Genomic DNA, 22,632 nt, shown 5'->3' on the forward strand with positions numbered 1-22,632 from the left:
TACCCTGACTGCCCAAAACTTTCTCCACTCCCCTCCAAAAAGCCCCCCCCCCGTTTCTTGACTGCCCCCTCCAGAACCTCCCTGTCCCTTCTCCTGCCCCCCCTTACCCTGCTGCTCAGAACAGGGTGTTGGGCTCTGTGCCAGCCGGACACATGGCTGAGCTCCCCTGCACAACACAAAACCCGGTCCCTGGCCCTGCACAGGGCTGCCGGAGCGGGCTGCAGGAGGAGGAGCTGCCGGCCGGCTCAGAATGCAGGGGGGGGGGGTGGGAGGAGGAAGCTGCTCCGGAGTCCAGCCCGGGACTTTCCTGCAGCCCTCCCAGCCGCTCGCTCTGCCGGGGGAGGGGGAAATCCCGGACATTGTGAGTGCTTTACAAATTCCCCCCGGACGCTATTTTTAGCACACAAAAGGAGGACATGTCCGGGTAAATCCGGACGAATGGTAACCCTAATTAACCCGAATAAGCCTTTGATTGTTATATCAGGGGGATGTTTCATTTTAATAAAAAAATCTTTCCTTGATATGTATGTTGCCTTGAGTCAAACATTGAAATAAATATTACACAGAGGATACAATATTAAAGCTTACAATCCTATGAATACAATACTGAAAGTGGCCAAGTCTGTTTTTATGCCAGACCTCTAAAAGCTGAATGAGGCCAACAGAATAGAAAAACTGTTTCAAATGGAAACAGCATCTCTGTACTATAATATCCTAAAATATTTCCTTTTTCTGGCAAATGCTGTCTCTCCATATTTGGAGAAGTAAAACATCATGAAGCCAAGGTATCCCAACAAAGCTTCTTCACTTTCCCATATTACAATAGAGATTTCCTTCAAAAATGCTGAATGTATAATGTTTATTTTAAAGAGGTGCCCATACATTGAGTTACTGAGTAACTGGCCTCTTTCTTGTGAGCCAACTGGCCTTTGTGGCTTTATTAATGCCCCCATCACCTCACTTAAAGAAAATACAGAGCAGTCAGTTGCATTTTCTTCACTGTTCATCAGTCTACTTGTTGATTTTGATCAGAACCCTCTCCCTCTGTCACTCCGCAAACTTCAGAAGGCAAGGAAGACTGAGGAATGCAGCTGAAAGTATGAATGCTGTGTGGATCAATCGGTGGGACCAGTGTAAGTGACTCTACGCTCAGTGCATCTGTACTGTCATCAGAGATTAGAGATATTGTAGGCTGTTGTGCAGGAATCAGGCTAGGGGATAGGTTAGCTGTTTCCACTTCAGGGTTCTTTACAGGGTTCTTGCCAGATTTTGAGGCAGCTGAAGAGGTTTCATCAACCATCACCACCTGACTGGAAAAGGTCATGGGAGGCTGTTCAGGAACTGAAGAGTCATCTACTAAAGAAAACATTAGGCAGTAGTTAGCATTTGAGTTGTGCTCAATACACTTGACAAACACCAACAGTATAAAGCTCTTTACTTAAAAAACTCAGGAGGAAACCAAAGATCCATGAAGTAACATGTTTACACATGTACCTTTTGGTTATGTAAATAATGAAATGCAGGAAATATTTAACAGAGATGTGAAATGCCAGCTGTAAGCTTTTTGAATTAAGGACAGCTATTAAATACTCTATGTGTAAGTAATTCCTTTGAAATGTGACAGTGTGACATTACTATTATTTCTGGTGGGATGAAGTGGAGGAGAGTAGTGAAAAAAGCTTTCCTAGAATTTAGCATAGATTAGAGCAACCAATATAAACCCCACATCAGAAAGTTCTTTGGAAACAGAAAACTGTAGAATTCATTTCCCATGAAGAAACCTGGTTCTAATGAACCTGTGAAACAATCAAACGTGACAATTCAACCATGGGAGATTAGGAAGGAGAAGAAGTGAGGTTTTTACTCACGAAAGCTTATGCCCAAATAAATCTGTTAGTCTTTAAGGTGCCACCAGACTCCTTGTTGTTTAGGAAGGAGAATAATTCTACAGAACCATTCGGTTAATGCAGATAGGACTATTTATTCTTCTTGCACTTTTGTTTGCTTGAGCAAACAAAATGAAGGTGGCTAGGAATAATTACACATAATGAGAAGCATTTTAATAACTTAACATTCCTTTACACCTCTTCCTTAAAAATCCTAAATAAGTGATGGAAAAATTGCTAATTTGGCATCAATGGATATTTCAGAGGTGAAAAAAACGCAATTGGTTTATAAATTTTGTCCTATATTAGAAAATCTCCCAGGTCAGGCCAATATGCACCATTTCAGATTCCAGTAACTAACACAAATGGAGTCACACAGGTAACCAGCTACCAGACAGACTATTTACATGGCTTTTCATTTCAGAGACAGCCTGTGTAAGTGCACAGGAAAATTCTGCAGTCTGCAGAAAATTCTACGAGGCATTCTAGTGAGTAGAGAGAAAGCTGAGGACTGTTTTTTTTTTTTTTTTAAACTCCAGAATGACCTTTAAAGACATTTCAGTTTCAATATGAATTCCAGTTAATCCTGTAAGAACAGAAAATATAAACTTAAGGCAAAACACAAGAAAAAAAAAACAGCAGAGCTTAGAATGGAATGAAAAGATAAGAATGGTCACCCAAGAGAGAGAAAATGAGTGGTTTGGGTGTGGGTGAGAGACATGGTTTTTATTCCTTTCATTGCAGAATTCTCATCTTTCTGCTAACAAGACTCCAAACAAATGTGTATTTTCACTTCAGAAACCACTTCATTTCACTTTTGCTGACAGTCTGCGGGCTACAGCTTCTTGTTCGTTTGTTTTTTTTAAACAAAAGAAAAACAAGATTTATAAATTGTAGCAAAATCTTGGCTCCCACTTTTTTGCCCCCAGGATCACCACTAGCATCTTTTGAAAGGCAGTACTGATGCAAAATAATCCTGCAGATTTTTCTTATTAGCCGTAAAAAAGCTTTGGGGAGAATGTGGTAAATGAGATTAGAGGAAACGATGTAAAACTTGCATGAAAGACAAAGAATTGCTAAGAAAATGTTGAACATGAATTTTTATTTCTCTGAATTCCAAGGCAATTACTAACATTTAAATAAAGTCCAACCAGTAAGTCTTTTTGTAGTAATGTAGGTGTTTAAATGTCTGCAGTATTTATTATGATAGTTAAAAAAAATAAGATCCACGACTAAACAAATTTAAAATTTCTATTATTTTTTACCCGTAATCTGGGCTTTTGAATATCGTGAAAACACTACTAAAATTTATTATTCAGACACATTAGTAATTTTGGTAAATGTATGGACACAAATATGCAGCTCTTCAAAAATCTGTTACATTTTAGTTCTATGCCTGACTGCTTTAATTATTGCCGTTTGCCCTTATATAGAAATGTTGGTATAATCCTAAATGCTTTTTTTTAATCCTATGGAGGACAAAGCTTTTTTTTTTTTTTTTTTTTTTAACTGCACTATGCTGTTCCAATCCTATATAATACCTAAATGAATGCTAAAATGTCTCCCACTTTTTATATATAAGGAAAAATAAATGGTTGAAAAATATTTATCTGTGGAACGTATCCAGGGCCAACAAATGCAATTTTCTATTCAACACATTGTAAAACAACCTTAGAGGAATGATTAGAAAATGGCACCATAAATATCAGCAAAACAAATTCAACTTGCCCTTGAAATATTTCAGCTGTAGTATTTATAAATAGAAAGTACAGAAATAGAGATCTTCTGTACTGTATTTTTTCTCTAAGTTATATTTATTATTAATGGCTGTAATTTTTCTTTCATCATCTACTTTCCATAACCCATTAGTAGCTCCCTGAACTTCATTTCCTTTACTGTATTGCTATATTTAAGGTTAGCGGTGACAAATTTGCTGCATCCCAGCAGGGTGCCTGACAATGGTAACTATGGATTAGTGAAAAAATAGCCCCTAGTGAGGGCAGACAATGAACAGCAGCATAGGGGTAACTAGTACTAGCATGACAAATGTTTTTGATTTCTCTAATGGATGTCAGTAACTTACATCAGTTTAAAAGGTAAGATCTATGTCTAATTTAAAACACTCCTCCTTATGAGGTATAAAATATTTTAAAAGGCTAGAAAAAATAATTACATGATCTTACATTATCAGGCAACAGAGTTAATAAGGATCCAAGGGAACAGAGCAAGAGGACCAATTGACATTGAAAATGTGTACTATACAAGGTGTTTATGGTGGATATCAAAGTATCACCTTGATGCAAAAGGATTTCTATGGGTAGCCTCCAGAGGTGTTAACTGAGCTACCGTCCGTCAGTATCATTCTATCAGTGAGAGAATATATTAGTCACCAACTACAAAATGTTTGGAGTTTGAGTTCAGTTCAGGGAAGCATCTGAAGGTTTGAATGCCTATTTATAGCTGATCCAAAACTCTAGAGTCTATGACATGGGCTGGACATTTGGCAAGAATACGTACTCTCATAAGAGCTGTGGGAATTCCTGCCCCAAGCCCAGCGGAAAATGTCCTAATGAGGGAATATTCTGCTTCTTTGGAGATATCTCACAGGATCTCACTCCTGGATGTCAAGCCTCAATCAAATCAATGAGGCACTGAGAGGCAAGAGAGAGAGTAACAAAGCAGCTGGTATCTTGGGAGAATAGAATTCTCCCACGTTATTCTGGCACTTCCATCTCTAAGATATTAGTCAGCGTTTCCCCAAATGTGGCAATTCAATTTGACTTTTGCACAAAAATGGTGAAAGGGGTTTCTTTTTATCTTAACTAGTTCTCTAGTTCCTGGGGTGTGCAGTAACTTGTAGGAACGAGAGTGTGCTGGGCTGATGTGGGAAATTAACATTTGAAAAATATTGAGTCAACTTTTTTCTTATTCAGTTAAGTAATTTCTGATTAGAGTTTGCAAAATAAGGGCTAAATCCCGCAAGGTGTTGATTGCCCTTAACTCCCACCAGCTTCAGTGATAAGTGAGGGTGCACAGCACCCCCAGGATTTGCTCAGCAGTTGCAGGATAACACCTAGATTAACTCTACAAAAATGACAGTGTTAAGTGGGGTAATTTGGAAAAAGGAGGCAGAAAGGAGCAGAGCAAGAAAAAAAAAGTCAGACATGGTCTCTTAATTAAATCATGCAGCAACACTACAAAAGGATAAAAATAAATAACTAAAATACAGCTAGGAAACTGAGAAGAGTATTAATAAAATCTACCAAAAATAAGGGAAGTTGTTTATATATCATCTAACAAAACTGGCAATATTTTTTCTATTTTCATGCCACTACTATAAAGAATACAAAAAGAGACTAGTCTGATCCAAGTAAACACAGTTATTCAGTAATGTCCTGAGGCTAATTTTCCCACTTTCTCATATCCAATGTTAAATTGCCTGGTTGAAGCAAAGACGGAAAAAATAATTCCATAACAACATCTGACTAGATTCTGAGAATTTTTGTAGGAATAGAAAATATGACTGATCAAATCCTGGATAGTCTTTAGCTGAAAGTTTCTCTCTTGCACCTGAGTTACAGTCCTGCGGCTGGACTGGCTAGCTGTTTGCATTCATGCAAATTTAGAAACCCCTGTTTACTGAATTCCACTGGAGCCATAGTTGCCCCTGTTCAAGAGAAGACATGGCTGCTTGAAAGCTGGGACTTGACGTACCTTTTCCAGGCAAAGAGGAGTTTTAATTCTTTTAGCACGATAACCAAGAATAATCAACATGAGAAACCACCAGTTAAAACCTTTTAGAAGTCAATTGTTATATCTACGTATGATGCTCTTAACTAGAACAACCAAATACAAGTGAATGCTATTTTTAAGTTCTATATCTCATGCATATAATAGTAGATAGTCATTCTGTCAGTATGGAAATAGATAATGGCTATGCTCTATTAAACGTTGTGGCCTTTTTAAATCTTATGGAGGAACCTGCCTGCATTGATTTTGCACGAGTTGCGGTTGCAGCTGCTGCTTGAAGACCTAAACCCAGTGTCCACCGTGACTGTCAGCCTCCGACAGACTAAACACCCGCCGTCGTCCTTTCCTGCCAGACCTTACTAGAGGAAAACACAGTGATACATCATACAAAGGCTTTCACAACGAAACAGAAGGGAAACTGGAATGGACACAAAGGATAAATATTAGAGTATCAACAAGAATAAGTGACAGGGACTTATTCATAACTGCTGGTATTCTGAGTGGTATCTTAAGTCACATCAAGAGCCTTGTAAGATAGGAAAATGCTTCTGAAGGTTGTGTGTGTATTTAGTGTTCCTTACAAACTAATTAAAATCATGTCATTTTGTTACCTACGTATTTGGAGATTTACTTATGGTATTTAGGGCCAGATCCTGCAATTCTGACACCAGCTGAACTCTTACTGAAGTTACACTGAGGCAGGATTGGTAGGCTTTTACACTGTAATCTGGCCAGACACGTTAAAAATATGAAACAAAACCAATCTTTTGGAAATGTTGGTGTGCTAGTAATATTCCGATCCTACGGTGGCAATACATTATATGATAGCATGTGCTATTTTGCCAAAGGGATAATATTTTGGACAAACCAATATTTCTACTCAAAGACATGAAACTGAAATATTGCACTTGGATTTTAACAAAGCCAAGAGCAATATTTTAAAGAGACATCAAGTGACAACCAGCAGTTAAGAAAAGAGAAAGACTGCTTAGCACATAGGTAGGGTTCTAGAAAAGAAACTAGTTAAACAAAAGTATTTTTATACCTAGTTAACAGAGAGGATTACTAACATAACAGAATTGAAACACCACCGTTAGGTTACTGAATCACAAATGGAAGGGACAGAGGAGGTGTCAGCAAGATGGCATGCATTTTTCTACAGGATCCCAGTGCTCAGAATTTTGGAATATATATTCTCTACAAATCAGAATGCAAATTACTATAACTCAGCAACAAAGGACTATCCTTTCCATTTTAATCCATTCACTTCCAAAGCAACTTATGCCCCAAGTAGGAGCGCAGTATGCTGTAAATGGCATTCAAGAAGGGAAAAACCTCCTGAAACCCCAAACGCTCATTACTTAGCGCTGGCTTATATATCCTGTTATCATCCCTTAAATATTTTCTTAAAGCAAGATCAAACCAGCTGCATTTTATGACTTGATAGTTTTAAAAATACTCAGTAAAATATGGTGTAACAATGATTATATACTGTAGGCTAGCATACGAATTCTACAGAAGTATAAAGCTTCCCTATCCCATTTACCATACACATATTAGCACATTTAATAATACATTTTTCAGTTACTGACAGCAAAGGGGCTACACTGTAAGCTCAAAAAGCACAGTGACGAAGATATGACTACCAGGAGAACGTTTTCATCTTATACACAGCAACTGTTCACATGGGCGTATTACTTCAAGGAACTATAACACCTGCTAGCAATGCATCTGTCTTGTTTTGACAGTATTGTTTGCTCTTTCCCTCTAGGGACTTTCCTTTCTTCCAGTACACAACAACTTCTGCTTTTTCACTTCTAAGGAACAATCAGAGATATTGCAAGAGCTACATTTAACCCAGGGGAGGGCAAACTGCATCCGACCCTCCAGATGTTTTAACCTGGTCCTCGAGCTCCTGCCAGGGAGTGGAGTCACAGGCTTGCCCCGCTCCACATGGGCTGTGGCTTCCGGAAACAGCCTCCACCTCCTATGCATAGGGGCAGCCAGGGGGCTCCGCATGCTGCCCCCACCCCAAGTGCCATCCCCGCAGCTCCCACTGGCCGGGAACGTGGCCAATGGGAGCTGCAGGGGCAGCAGCTGCAGAAAGGGCAGTGCGCAGAGCCGCCTGGCCGCACCTCCATGTAGGAACCGGAGGGGGGACGTGCCGCTGCTTCCGGGAGCTGCTTGAGGTAAGCACCACCCAGATCCTGCACTCCTGACCCCCTCCCGTGCCCCAATCCCCTGCCCCAGCCCTGATCCCCCTCCCGCCCACCAAACTCCTCAGTCCCAGCCCAGAGTACCCTCATACACCCCAACCTCTCATCCCCAGCCCTAGCCCAGAACCCGCACCCCCCAGCCAGAGCCCTCACCCTCTCCTGCACCCCAAGCCCCAATTTTGTGAGAATTCATGGTCCACCATATAATTTCCATACCCAGATGTGGCCCTCGGGCCCAAAAGTTTGCTCACCCCCGATTTAACCCCACAATTTTCTACACAAGTACTTAAAGGTTGCTATAACTTTAAAAGTCTACATCATGGAATATAACATTAACTGTCAGTGTGTCTAGCAGCATTAAGAGCTGGAAAAAACAGAAAAGTAGATAAATAACCACTGTCCTCTCCCAGTGACTGAAATGTAGTAGCCATGTAATATACAAAACATTTAGTGACGTCCCTCGTGAAGGAAAATACCATGGTTCTGTTTGATGTAAACAGAAGTGGTAGCAAATAACTATAGAAACTTTTAATATACAATGAATGTCAGAAGTCTATTGCATCCACTGTTTGTTTTTCCAGAGCACGCCAATCAGATTCCATGTTTTTTAAAATCTCTACCTCTGCCAATGAGTACAGTTTGGAAGCTGAACTGAAAGTTTCACTTCATACACTGCAATTCTGGATAAATGCTATAATTGGACAGGTGGGGGATTTCTAGTTTATTGTGCAACTTTCAGTAATTTGGCCACATTACGCAAGTGTCCTGTTGGAAAATGCGTTTAACAGCTATTCAATGGGATAAAAATTTCCCAAGTATAATATATCTGAAATGTAGATTAACCATCAAAAGAGTCAGCATCAATAGTGCGCAAAATTCAAAATTAAAAAAAAAAATTGGACTTTTTATGAAATATTAGGGAAAAAAAATCAGTAGCCTTTCAAACTGTTTTTAAAACAGCAAAACCAATTATATGTGTATCAGCATATTTTTTTCCTAATGCCTTATTTTAAAAATTTTATAGCAGCCTTTACAAATAGGAATGGAATGAAACTTAAATAACATCACTATGTGCAAGAGAGATGAGCCAGATGCAGTATAAACAGATTACAGGTATCCTGCAAACCTACCCTTATGTGAATCAGCTCGGAGAAAAAACAGTTGTAGTGACCTTTCTCCTGGAATTGCTGCTCCTAGAAGCGGTACTTCCTGGAAGGGCGCTATTGTTTCTACAAATCAGGGTAAATCAATGCATTGCTTTTAAGAGTACAAATTTCAGAGGCAGCACTTCCAGAAGTGAGGGCATTGAAAATGATTCCAGAAAACTATTCAGGGGAAGATTAAGAGTCAAAATACCTTACACCCAGAACCCTGGAACTTTAGAATCTCCTCCTGTCTTGCAGGGTCATTCAGTGAAACTCAATGAGAGCCTGTTTTTTTTTTAAATTAAGGATTTCTTCCTGCAGAACAGTAGAATTTTATGACTGCACCTGTGAACTAACCAGAACATGGGTTATGTTTAATGTGGGTAGCTCACTCAATCTAAGTGATTTAGCAGAATTTCAAAGCGCAGACACTGAAAAACAGTGTATTTATAACCATGTCGGTCCCAGCATATTAGCAACGTGAAGTAGGTGAGGTAATGTCTTTTATTGTATCAACTTCTGTTGGTTAGAGAGGCAAGTTTTTCAGCCTGAAGAAGAGCGCTGTGTGGCTTGTAAGTTTGTCTCTTACCAACAGAAGTTGGTCCACTAAAAAACATGACCTCACCCATCTTGACACTGAAAAACAAACATTTCAAAATTTGACTCTGATATCTGTATTCAACAGTGAAAAGCCCCGCCTGACTGAGCACTTTAAAATTACAGGATTAAAATAAATAAAAGTTTACTGGAAACAGCACACTGTAAGAATAGATTTTGGAAAATTGTAAACTATGCCATTGGCTATACACTATCATCTTTCCATATTATTACATAGGGAAATATCTGCTTTGGATTAACTGAATTGTTCATGGATGTCACGGCTGGTCACAAATAAAAGACATCTGTTTGGAATAAGTAATACGACTCAAGGCAGGAATTCAGATACTTGAGTTTGGGGTGACCATGTGTAAGCAGAAACCATTGTTTAATAGTATAAAATAAGGAAGTACTACATGAATGAAGAATGCTTTGTCTTGCTGTAGAAGGATTCCTTCTGACAGTGGTAGAAGACCTAAATTCAGACTCTTTGGGTTTTCTCTTTTCGTCTGTACAGCATACAGCACAATGGGGCCTCTGGACACTACTGTAATATGTGTAACAAAAATTAATGTACGGTTCTTTTTTTCTCAGCCACCATTGACAAGAGTCAGATTGCACATTTACTTATGCCAGCTCATGGCCACACTAAAGATTCAAGTACAGCGTATAGACATTAGATGGAGTTTTTGGGTCATATGTTTATATAGCTGAGGAGAATGCGTTTTCTATCTATATAAATCTTGCATATGAGGCCATTTCAGACTGGAGCTTTTGAAAATCCTACCATCTCTTCATTCCCTCAATCCCCACATACTTCTCTCTCTTTTGATAAATCCGACTTCAGCAATCACCAGCGAACAAGGACTGGAACACTCAGAAATGATAAAATGTCTACAAGGTCATTTCAAAACTCTGAGCAAGTTACCAAAAGATGAGTTTTAGTTTAGTACTTTGAATTTCATATTTTGTTTTATATCAAAATGGCGATGCAATGTATCTCTACATGTTGTAGAGAGAGGTGGGGAAAAGGATTATATAGACAATGATTTTTTGTGACTAATGACAGAGTATTTTCATCTCTGACAAGAAGGTTATGTCCTCAGTCTTTCAGATGAGGACTTTTCAAAGTGTATGCCTTAACCTCCAGTTAGGATGACTGTAGGGTGCTCTACATAGGGTTACATTCAATCTTAAAATGATGCAGGATGCTGCAGCCCACTTAAGCGGTACTTCTAGCAGGGAGAATGATCACCTGTGCTACATGATCTGTACTGATCATCAAGTTGTTTCTTGGTAAAGTTTATGTTTTGATTTTGACCTATAAAGCCTTAAGTGCTTTGGATCCTGGCAACCTCAGAGACAACATTATTCACCAGGTGACTACAAAGGTCATGATCATCAGAGATAATGGAGTTTACAGCTTCTTGGATAATGGCTGGCAGCAGGCATTTTCAGAAGGGATCTTCGACTATCTCACTTCCCTCCTTGACAGACTCGAGTCCAATCAGTTAAATGTATGAGAATTATGCAATCCCCCGGAGATTTTATTTGTGGCAGACAGAAAGCCTCTTGGATTTTGATAAAAACACTTGACAGCATTTTATAAATACCCAGAAGCTTGAGAAGTGATTTTAGTCAGAACTAGTCATCTCAAAACTAGGTTTTTTTTTTTGTTTTTTTTTTTTTGATGTCCATTTCTTTATAGAGTGATAGTTGAATGGACCTTCACTTTCTGACCATGTGGTAATTAAGGACAATCAGACACTGAAAAATTAAGCAACATTTAAGATGTGGCTTAAGGGCAAGTATGCAGGGTATGTACCTCATGACTGAGTAGCTATGTAAACACACAATATTATCATCTTTTACAAAGTGATATACTTTCTGACGATTTTTTAATGCCACTTTATTGGTACTGGAGTACATAGTACTTCATGCAACTTAACTCATTCTGCTTCTGAAATGTTAATATAAGGTTGACGTTACCACATTTTTTAGTGTTTACTAATTGGTTTAGAATTTCATAAGTGTGGATCATGGAATGCTTGTCATAACCATAAAAAACAAAAACAAACTCATTTTTAGAACACAGCCCCCTGCAATAAATTTAAATAGGTCTCTCTCAGGCTCCCCAAGGATGGTAACAATAGAATGCCTATGAGTTAAGATCAGAAAATGAAATGGCCACTCAGAATGGTAATCAGAATTGCAGGTGATTATCCACATTTCAAGCCTGGGAATGGCTGTCCAACTTGATTATTTTTTAAAAAAGCAGTCACCTCAATTTTCAAAACCAAAACTGGTTAGAGTGGAGCAGGTGCACAATGGAAGCATTTCAAGGAGAATCTGCTGCAGAATGACTTTTCTGCCTTGCCCCCAACTCTGTGTCTCAGCAGCTCTCTGACTCATGTATGTCAATGAATGGATTGATATAATGAAAGTTCAGAATAAATGTCAGTATGGGATGTTCTACAAATACTTCACAAATAAAGGAAGAATGGAAAAGGAAGTCCTAACTGGGATTGCAAAAAGGAATCTCATTGTAAATATTCACATTAAGCACTTTGCATAATGGCACCACTGTGGTTTGCTGTGTAAAACTTTTGAAAGCAAGTTTCTATTGTCAGTCAGCATACGTGCAAACTTCCTCTCCCCCAGTGGAATGCATGTGTTTGAGTCTCCTCAAATGTCTGTTTAACCAAAACTCCACGTTAATCATGGCCCAACTTTTACCATGTAACAATCTAGATACAACGTGTGCTGAAATAGATCATGTTTGCCCTATAGTTACAATACAAATATAACTGTCAGTTTTAAATATAAAAAAGTGAGTCATTTTATTTTTAAAAATAAAAAAGCACAACCACAAGAAGTGGTGTGTGAACAAAACCATTCAGCTGCATAAAGTTACACTGAGTACAGAATCTCACACTTATTCACAGGGGCTCCAGCTGAGCAGATGACGAGCTATAAATCTGCCATATTATAATTCCAGGTAAAACTAACTAGAGAAGACAACCTGCTAGCAGACAAAGAGAAAGCAGGTAAAGGTGCATCTTTCAACCAGCATTTAAATCAACACTGACAATAGTAAAGTATCCACAGACAGCTGAAAAGATCTTCACAATCTGTTTTGCAAAAACAACCAGCATAGTAAAAAAGGTCTGAAACATGACTTACAATTTAATCCAATAAGCATTTATAAAATAAACTAGTGTGCATGCTGGATGCCAAGGCTGAAAACTGTGATTTACCTGATGGACTGTGTGCTGCAGAGGGAGTGGAAGTTGAGCTGGCAGTAACTGAATCACAATGTCCAGTACTCCCACTGCCACTGGAAGAAGGAGATGGTGATGAAAGCGGTGATGGATTGGGCTGGTTTATACACTGGGCTACTGCAAAACCTACAAGACAAGACAATGAAATTTAATAACAGAAATAATTCAAGTTGGACAGTACGGTAAGGGCAGATTGGGAAAGGGTGAGAGGAACAGCAGTGCCTCACACTAGTGCTGATTCAATTCACTGACTGAAAGCAGCTACCTAAAGGTCACTTGCAGCTGAGAGGGCTGAGAAGCAAAGTGACACCTAACTGAAAAGTGTTACTTAAACTTGTAGGTGGATGATGGAAGAAGGATGCAGAGATGCTTGGTAAGAGGCACAAAATCAATTTGTGAAACAAAATGGACAGTGATCCAATCCATGCTCGAAAGCTATTGCCAATTTTCAGTAAATACTGGGGGGCACAGACCAGCGTTCATGTCGCACCCCTTGTCAGTACCCGACCCGGCCCAAGCCGAGGAAGCTAATGATCCAACCAGCGGACCAAATTCCAGGTGATGAATCTGATCACATGCTCCCTGAGGCACGTTGCGCACAGGCTAAATAGTAGTAAATGCTGGCTTCAATAAATTCAAAGACGACCTGCCAAAAAGAGAGCTTTACTAAGGTTACACTGGAGACAGCTGTCTCTTTGTGAGGCTAAAAACCTGCATAGCACTTCAGTGGAAAATTACCACCCTTGGGGAATATTATCAAACCAAATGCTGACATCAGATTTTTTTCCAGCTGTTTCAGAGATTTTCTCAAGTCAGAATACGGCAGAGTACTATATAATATCTGATCTTCTCAGATAACAATACTTTTAACCCCCTATTCAAGAAATGTAGTGTACAGATTCTATTATCAAAAAGAACGAGGAGTACTTGTGGCACCTTAGAGACTAACAAATTTATTTGGGCATAAGCTTTTGTGGGCTAAAACCCACTTTGTCGGATGCATGCAGTGGAAAATACAGTAGGAAGGTCAGTTTTCACAAGGCAGAGAGGTAAATAGTGGGGTCCCCCAAGGATCTGTACTGGGACCAGTGCAGTAAATGATCTGAAGAAGGGGTAAATAGTAAGGTAGCAAAGTATACAGATGATACAATATTACTCAAGGTATCAAGCATCAGAGGGGTAGCCGTGTTAGTCTGAATCTGTAAAAAGTAACAGAGGGTCCTGTGGCACCTTTAAGACTAACATAAGTATTGGGAGCATAAGCTTTCGTGGGTAAGAACCTCACTTCTTCAGATGCAAGTAATGGATATTTCCAGAGGCAGGTATAAATCTGTATGGATTTATGGACCCTCTGTTAGTTTTAGACTTAACTACTTTGAGTAAAAAGTAACAGTGAAGAGTTACAAAGGGATCTCACAAAACTGGGTGATTGAATTTCATCTGCCATTTTGTTGCCCTGTGTCGATAAATGCAAAGTAATGCACATTGGAAAACAATTCCAACTATACATACAAAATGAGCAGCTCTAAATTACCTGTTACCACTCAAGAAAGATCTTGGTGTCATTGTGGACAGTTCTCTGAAAACATCTGCTCAGCATGCAGCAGCAGTCAAAAAAGTGAACAGAATGCTAGGAACCATTAGGAAACAGGGCCGGCTCCAGGCACCAGTGCAGGAAGCAGGTGCTTGGGGCGGCCAATGGAAAGGGGCAGCACGTCCGGGTCTTCAGCAGCAAGTCCCTCAGTCCCTCTTGGAGGGAAGGACTGGACGCCGAATTGCCGCTGAAGAATGAAGTGGCGCGGTAGAGCTGCTGCCGAACGCGGCTTTATCTTTTTTTTTTCTCTTCGCTGCTTGGGGCGGCAAAAAAGCTGGAGCCGGCCGTTAGGAAAGGGATAGATAATAAGGCAGAAAATATGACAATGCCATTATATAAATCAATGGTACATCCACACCTTGAATACTGTGTGCAGTTCTGGTTGCCGCATCTCAAAAAAAAGACATATTAGAATTGAAAAAAATACAGAGACTGGGAGTGTTCGTCTTAGAAAAGAGACAGCTAAGGGGGAATATGTTAGAGGTCTATAAAATAACGAATGGTGTTGAGAAAAAGTATTATTTACTCTTTCACATAGTACAAGATCCTGGAGTCACCCAACAAAATGTATAGGTTTAAAACAAACATAAAGAAGTACTTCTTCATACAATGTACAGTCAACTTGCGAAACTCATTGCCAGGGGATGTTATGAAGGACAAAAGTATACCTGAGCTACAAAAAGATTAGATAAGTCCATGGAGGAAAGATCCCTCAATGGTTATAAGCCAAGATTATCAGGGATGCAACCCCCTGCTCTGAGTGTCCCTAAACCTCTGACTACTAGAAGCTACGCCTGGATGACAGGGGATGGATCATTTGATAATTGCTCTTTTCTGTTCATTCTCTCTGAAGCATCTGGCCACAGTCATAAGACAGGATACTAGGCTATGATGGACCCTTGGTCTGACCCAGTATGGCCATTCTTATGTTCTTATGACTATTAGTAAAACCGGACAGTCTCCCATTTTTCCTTCTACCCAAAACACAGTGTTTTGTGGCTCTTTACAAGGGGCAGGGCACATTGAGTGGCAGTTCTTTCCAGGTGCTTAGGAAGATTTTTTTCTAGTCGGTATTATAGCAATCCCTGTGCATTCTTTTTGCCTCACACATCACTGCAAGAGTCATTTACTGACTACAGGAGTAATAGTGATGAAGGAAGATACACAACACAATAGCTCAATCTTCACCCCTTTAAGACCGGGTTTCAGTATTCCCACGTTAGTGATGGGGAAACAGAAGTCCAGGCCATTTTCAAAACTAACCATTATTTTGGGGTACCCAACTTTTGACACCCAAAACAAAATTTGCAGACATACTGAGCACCTGCAGCATGAACTGACATCTGATGAAACTGCAGGTACTGAAAATCAGGCCCCTCCTGTCTCAAACCGAGCATCCAAAGACTGAGGTAACCATAATGAATGGACACTTCTGAAAATTTTAGCTTGAGTGATTTGCCCCAGGCCACAATACAACTCTGCAGCAAAGCCAGGATTAGAAATTATGAGTTCTTGATATCTCCAAATCCTCTAGATCAGAAAGAAAAATCGTTCCTGTCTTTAGAAGTTTGCATAATACCGAAAAGGAATTTCATTTTTATATACAGAGGTAGTGCCATAAACTTAAGTACAATAGACTTTCAGCCTTTTGGCTACTAGTCTTCTGATGCAACAACTGTACTGTCATCCATTCATATTTCAATGAAATCAAGTGAACATTAGGATGTATCTGTTAAATTCACCAGGACTGCCAGTTGTTTTACTTGGATGTACCTGACCATTCATCAGCACTAAACAGTTAACAGATTTAGCTCTCACTGATGAAACAGTGACTGAACCTCACAACTTGGTACAAGGGTTTGACAACGAATGTGTTTATTAACTTTAACATCTTGAACCCTCTAGATCAGTGTTTTCCAAACTAGGGACACCGCTTGTGTAGCAAAAGCCCCTGGCGGGCAGGGCCAGTTTGTTTACCTGCTGCGTCCGCAGGTTCGGCCGATCGCAGCTCCCACTGGCTGCGGTTCGCTGCTCCAGACCAATGGGAGCTGCTGGAAGCGGCGGCCAGTATGTCCCTTGGCCCACGCTGCTTCCAGCAGCTCCCATTGGCCTGGAGCAGCGAACCGCGGCCAGTGGGAGCCGCGATCGGCCGGACCTGAGGACAGGGCAGGTAAACAAACCGGCCCGGCCTGCCAGGGGCTTTCCCTACACAAGCAGCGTCCCAAGTTTGGGAAACACTGCTCTAGATTGTTGGACTTCCAGATTATCTTAAGATGCTATTACACAAATACAAAGCATACTAGCTGATCTATGAGCATATCAATATTCATAAACTTCTGATATGACTCACTCTTACTACAGATTTAATCTAACAATTTGTGGGATCCCTTGATTAGAACAGTATTTTATTATGACAACTACTGGATAGTTATTGGGTGAGGACTATTATAGTCTATCACTGATTGGGTGTAGAGTGATGTATCGTATGTGGGCTTGTTTATAAAAAGGTAAGCTTAGTGATTCTTTCTGTTAAAATGTAGCCATCCAATTTCAATTCAAATTGATAGTCCAATGCAGATGATGCTACTTCTGTGGAGTTCAGAATTTTACTACCAAAGATTTCCAAAGGTCATTAAAAAAAAAGAGTATACTAGTTAGTAGGAGCATCACCTAGATACGCCAGTTTTAGAATGCTGCCTTAAGAGAAGCTGTTCAGATATGGTCTATTGCTTGTCTGCATGAATGTCCTTGTGTGATGGCGGTATTTTGCAAACTCACAAGGGAGCAAGGATTTCACTAATGCAGAAATAGATGCTTTAACAATGGTCAACCAACATAAAGCTACAAGAGCCACTTTTCTTCAAAGACAGATGGCATTGCAGCTATATACAAGTGTTCAGCTAATGTCACTGTTTCCTCAGCTCCAGCATCAAGGGGATTTATACATTTTAAAGGACAGAAAGGATTGTTAGCCTTCTGCAAAAATCAGGCCACAGCATTGCACCAATAATATTTGCTGTGGAGGGACCTGTTCTTTCCTACTATGCAAAGGAACACGGGTATTGTATTCTGAGATTGCTTGACCTGATTTGTTCAGAAGGGTGGACAACAGTGTTTGTTTCTCCACTTCCAACTCTTCAGAATGACTTGCAAGAAATTGATTATGAAACAGTTCTATGCGACAGCCACATTTCTGCTGAATAGGTTGAAAGAATGAAGAATCCTTTTCTGCAGGGTGATGCAAAAGATTTCAGTTCAAGCCCATAATTTTACTGTGCAGTTTTTTAAAGGGATAAGTATATGCTCATTATTAAGCAAAAGCTTATTCACTCTTTATGCCAGCTCAGTATCAAAATACTGCCATCTTGTCCATTTCTAATTCCTATGCTCACACAACTATAATTTATCTGAAACTTCATATTGCTCAGCTCTCATTCCAATGCTCAGTCCATCCCACACCAATTGTTTTGTAAATATTCTCAAATATTTTGTCTAGTCCAGATTTGAATGACTAGTAATGGGGCTTCCACTACTTCCTTATTCCCTATAGTCTGATACAAGAGATTTAGGGATTTTTTTTCTGTTATTCAGAAAATGTGATGTGTACTGTTTCCCAGCAACGTGTATGCTGAATGCTATACACAGGAACTACCAAACAATAGTTGCCAGGAGTATCTATGATTCTAAGAAATCCCCAAAAGATTATTGTACTCCCAGAAATCCCACAAAGGCCATTTGGTATAACCAGTTGTACCCAGACCTCTCAAGCCCTGGACTCTGAAATGAGAGTCAGCGACCCTCAGCATAAAGGACAACACACCTTGAAATGAGGGACATCAAATTTTTATTGAACACACAGTTTTATTAAAAAATATATAAGCATGCAAATAGCTGGGAACTTGTTTTAATGAAACTAAACAATGATTCTGTTTACGAAAAGCATGGTTTTTGTAGAACCTCTATTAACACTAAAATAAAAAGTCAGTTTGTTCTAACACACTATTGTTATACTCTGGGGTTGCTTTTTTGCCAACCCCAACACTTCCCTTCACTCATGATTTCCGCTTATTTTAACAGAAATCAGTGTTAAGTGTTTTAATGTTGAGGCTTTGTCTCAGCTCAGTTTTTACCTTTGTCACAATGCTGAAAGCATGTTCAGGGTCAACATTTGAGTGGGGCAAACACAAGCCAGTCATTACAAGTCTCTCAAAAAGCTTTATTTCTCCACAAGCTGCATCCATTCTTTTAAGCATAGCACTCCAGTCTGCCTGCCTCTACTGGTTCTTGTAGAAGATCAGCTATAACTTGGAGCTGATGCACTGAAAACTGATCCATACGCTGACTGGCTTCTTCAGCATTACTTGTAATCTCTAATGTGGCAGCAGATCAGACAGCTTTAGCTGCGTTTTTTTAACAGCTGATCTCTTAAGGGGAATTTCTAAATAGCGTTACCTAGTACGGTGCCATTAAATAATGCAGTCTTTTATATGTTCATTTCAACAGAAGTTCCAAGGCATCTTCATGCTGAAGCTTGTTATATTCAATGGCTCAGTGTCGAGGAAGAGAGCATACTCTTTTAGTAGTTGATACCTTTAGGAGTTTGAAGAGAAGTGACAGTATACATCAGAAATAAGTTCTTCAGCAGGTACTGCAAGTTTTATTCTGGATTTGCTGTAGATATTTGCTACACGGCAGAGTCAGCCCATGTTGACTCTGTTTTGCTTGATTTGTTTCAGCCTGAACAGCACCAAGTTATTTCTCCAGTCATTGATGCCACATTGTCTGATATCATCCTGGATTACAGTAAAGTCACATCCACAGATATTGCAGAAATCAAATATTTGTTCACATCGACTATCAGTGATCCAGGAGAATTCTTTGTACCAGCTGTTCTACAATGTGTAATACCTCTTCTGTGTCTTCTCTAGGGGACTTCCATTGACATCTTTTTGTTTCTTTTTTCTCTTCTCTGCCGTGGTGACCTGAGGGCTTGAATGGCAGTCCTTGCTGTTCACGTTTATGCTAAAATAACGGTATGAAAACATCAAAAATGAAGAAAATGGGATAAATGCAGCACAACTCCAGAAATGCCAGTAATCTTGCAACTTGAATATGGCCTTTATGTCTGAACTACCAGCCATGGTTCTCTTAAGATGCTAAAGTGAAAATTATGCAAGCTCTTGTCACTTTAGAGACTAGTACTTGGCTATAGCTGTTTACCTTCACATATTTGCCTGGCTCCACCTACCTGTGCAAACATGGCAGCAACTGGCTTTGGGTGTAAGACATGACGACATCACGCACCAAGATGTACAGCTCAGAACAGAAAAACTTGCAAACTAGATGAACATGGACTTTGAAATGGCAATGCGGGACAAATTTAAAAATTGGGGCCAGATGTGGGATGTCCTGCGCCATATGAGAGGTATGGCTGCACTGATTTAGTTTAGTGCATAAAGTGCACTAGTGCATAAAGTGGACGTACCCTTAAACTCCTACTCAATAAATCATAAAGGTTGTTCTGAATTAGGAAAATATCAAGGAAGTTTTGAATAAAGAACTTTAATACAAAAGATGGAAAGTTGAAAATGTGGTATTCTTGCTATACTATAGTCCCAGTTAAAGCACTAATACACACACAATGAAATACTTGCTCACTGTAAATAACTAAGTGTAGTAAGAACCCACTGTAGATTACTCTGACAAATCATTTAGAATTTGGAAATCAAATTATTTTTTAAAAAGTCACATGATATTTTAATCACTGAATAATGTCATTTTCTAACCTATTTTCATAAAGATCCAGTGAAGTGATATCCACATGATGTCATGTAGCTAGAGTACTCCTGCTGCAACTTTTTTTTTTTTTTTTTAAAGCACCAGATCTAGATAACACAACATTTAACACAAAGTCAATATAGACTGGTTTTCAAAGGTGCTGAATATCTCTTGTTCTTAGTGATTGCAGTGGGATTTGTGGATGCTCAGCACTTAAGAAAATCTGGCCATTAGCAAATAAAGGAAAAGGTATTTCAGCTTGCTGTTCAGTATATAGTCCCACATAATGGGATAGGATAGAAAACATAACATAACTTTGCTTCTACAACTCACGTACACCTCCACTATAGTATCCTTCCTTTCCCATCTCACTCTATTATATGACATTCACTCTCCACTCTGTAAATGTCTCCAGAACAATTTGTAATAGATGAATATTCAACCTAATGTTTCAGAAAGATTATTATTCGTTAAAAACACTGACCAAGTGCTTGCTGTGGTACAAGACACAAAACTGAGGCAATGCAGAAGACCAAACCTTACAGGAAAACAACTTTGGTTTTGGTTGGCTTGGTTCTGTAAGCATTATGAAAAAGGGAGTCTTAAGGATGGGGAGGGCAGGAACAAGTTTCCTCAATATTTACCTAAACCTGCTTCTTGGCATGGCAGGCTCCCCTGAGGACTAGTCAGGTTTCCTTGGAAACCTATCCACAAAGTCACTGCTAGTTGAACCAACAGTCATTCCTACTCTCATGGGCAATAGGCATTGCAGCTGTAGAGATTTATTTCCAGTTAACAGCAGCTTAGCTCTTGGAGAAATGTTACCATGGGGAAAGAGGAAGCAAACTGGAACTATGCAGTTGCTCATCTGAAGGTGACTCAGTGTCTGTTGGTTAGGGACACAATCTCCTGCCATTAGGATGGCATGTATGGGGGGGGGGGTAAATGTGGAGTAACTTCCTGCTCCTTAATACCACAGCAAGAGGTGACTTAGAGCAGGTTGCTTAGATCAGTGATTCTCAACCAGGGGTAAGTGTACCCCTGACGCTACATCAACTCATCTAAATATTTGCCTAGTTTTACAACAGACTACATAAAAGCACAGCAAAGTCAGTACAAAATACAAATTTCATAGACAATGATTTGTTTATACTGCTCTATACACTACATAAGAATGGCCATCCGGGGTCAGACCAAAGGTCCATCTAGCCCAGTATCCTGTCTTCTGACAGTGGCCAATGCCAGGTGCCCCAGCGGAATGAACAGAACAGGTAATCATCAAGTGATCCATCCTCTCACCCATTCCCAGCTTCTGGCAAACAGAGCCTAGGGACACCATCCCTGCCCATCCTGGCTAATAGCCATTGATGGGCCTATTCTCCATGAATTTATACTATACACTGAAATGTGAGTATAATATTCATAATTATAAAATAAATCAATTGGAATATATGGTAAAAATGAGAAAGTAAGCAATTTTTCCGTAATAGCGTGCTGTGGGGGAGAAGGATATCTCAGTAGTTTGAGCATTGGCCTGCTAAACCCAGGGTTGTGAGCTCAATCCTTGAGGGGGCCATTTAGGGATCTGGGGCAAAAATCTGTCTGGGGATTGGTCCTGCTTTGAGGGGGTTGGACAAGATGACCTCCTGAGGTCCTTTCCAACCCTGATATTGTATGATTCTATGTTGTATTTTCTTATGTCTGATTCTGTAAGTTTGTAAGTGAGGTGAAACTTGGGGAAGGGGGTGGTACACAAGACAAATCAGACTCTTGAAAGGGGTCCAGTAGTCTGGAAAGGTTGAGAGCCACTGTTTTAGCTTGATGACAGAATGGAAACCAGAAGTTTTCTAGCCCCTATGTGTATTTTCATATGGTAAGCTTGTGGCCCTTTGCATGGAAAGGTGTACTGTACCCAGGCACTTTAATCATGTGTAAAATGTTCAAAGTAAATATGATGTCCATAAAAAACAGATGTTTACTGAGTAAAATTCTATTCCAAAAGTTAATCACCTTGTATACTCTCAGTATTATATAATCATTTATATTCCATTTTACTTAAACTTAATAGGTAATTAATAAGAAGAAAATTGGGAAGATTATATAGAACTATGGCCTTTTAAAGCAAAATAGAAATTAATCTAAGAAAGTCTATGATACATCGGTTACCACTGGTGTACGCAGTATTTACATTTTTCTATACAGAGCAGTGTGAGTTCCTGCAAAAATGTGCAGGTCTGGACTAGGATTTGTGCACATCACAAAACATCTGTATAAATTCGCTATACTGGTTTCTCACACATTGTTTTATTTTTGTTATTAAAAAAGAGTTGGTATTTATATATATTTAAAAAACAAGCATTGAGAAACAAAGGAGCTCAAATTCTG

At 39.5% G+C, this 22,632-nt stretch overlaps 1 protein-coding gene across 10 annotated transcripts in view; it reads right to left on the reverse strand.

Moving 5' to 3' along the window:
- Positions 1-456: 456 nt before the first annotated feature.
- The window catches only part of CLEC16A (C-type lectin domain containing 16A), a 186,191-nt gene continuing 164,015 nt past the window's right edge, over positions 457-22,632 (reverse strand). For 3 of the 10 annotated variants that reach the window (XM_034783345.1, XM_034783346.1, XM_034783343.1), the window contains 3 exons: positions 12,852-13,001; positions 5,872-5,991; positions 457-1,356 (listed from right to left, as the gene is read on the reverse strand). In XM_034783345.1, coding sequence (XP_034639236.1) covers positions 1,007-1,356; positions 5,872-5,991; positions 12,852-13,001 — 620 coding nt within the window. In that variant the 3' untranslated portion in view covers positions 457-1,006. Of the gene's footprint in view, positions 1,357-5,871; positions 5,996-12,851; positions 13,002-18,296; positions 19,492-22,632 lie in introns of those variants that run through there. The other 7 variants (XM_034783355.1, XM_034783349.1, XM_034783344.1 and 4 more) reach the window with 6 other exon arrangements.

This window comes from Trachemys scripta, chromosome 10 (genome assembly GCF_013100865.1).
Source record: "Trachemys scripta elegans isolate TJP31775 chromosome 10, CAS_Tse_1.0, whole genome shotgun sequence".
NCBI classification, from domain to species: Eukaryota; Metazoa; Chordata; order Testudines; family Emydidae; genus Trachemys; species Trachemys scripta.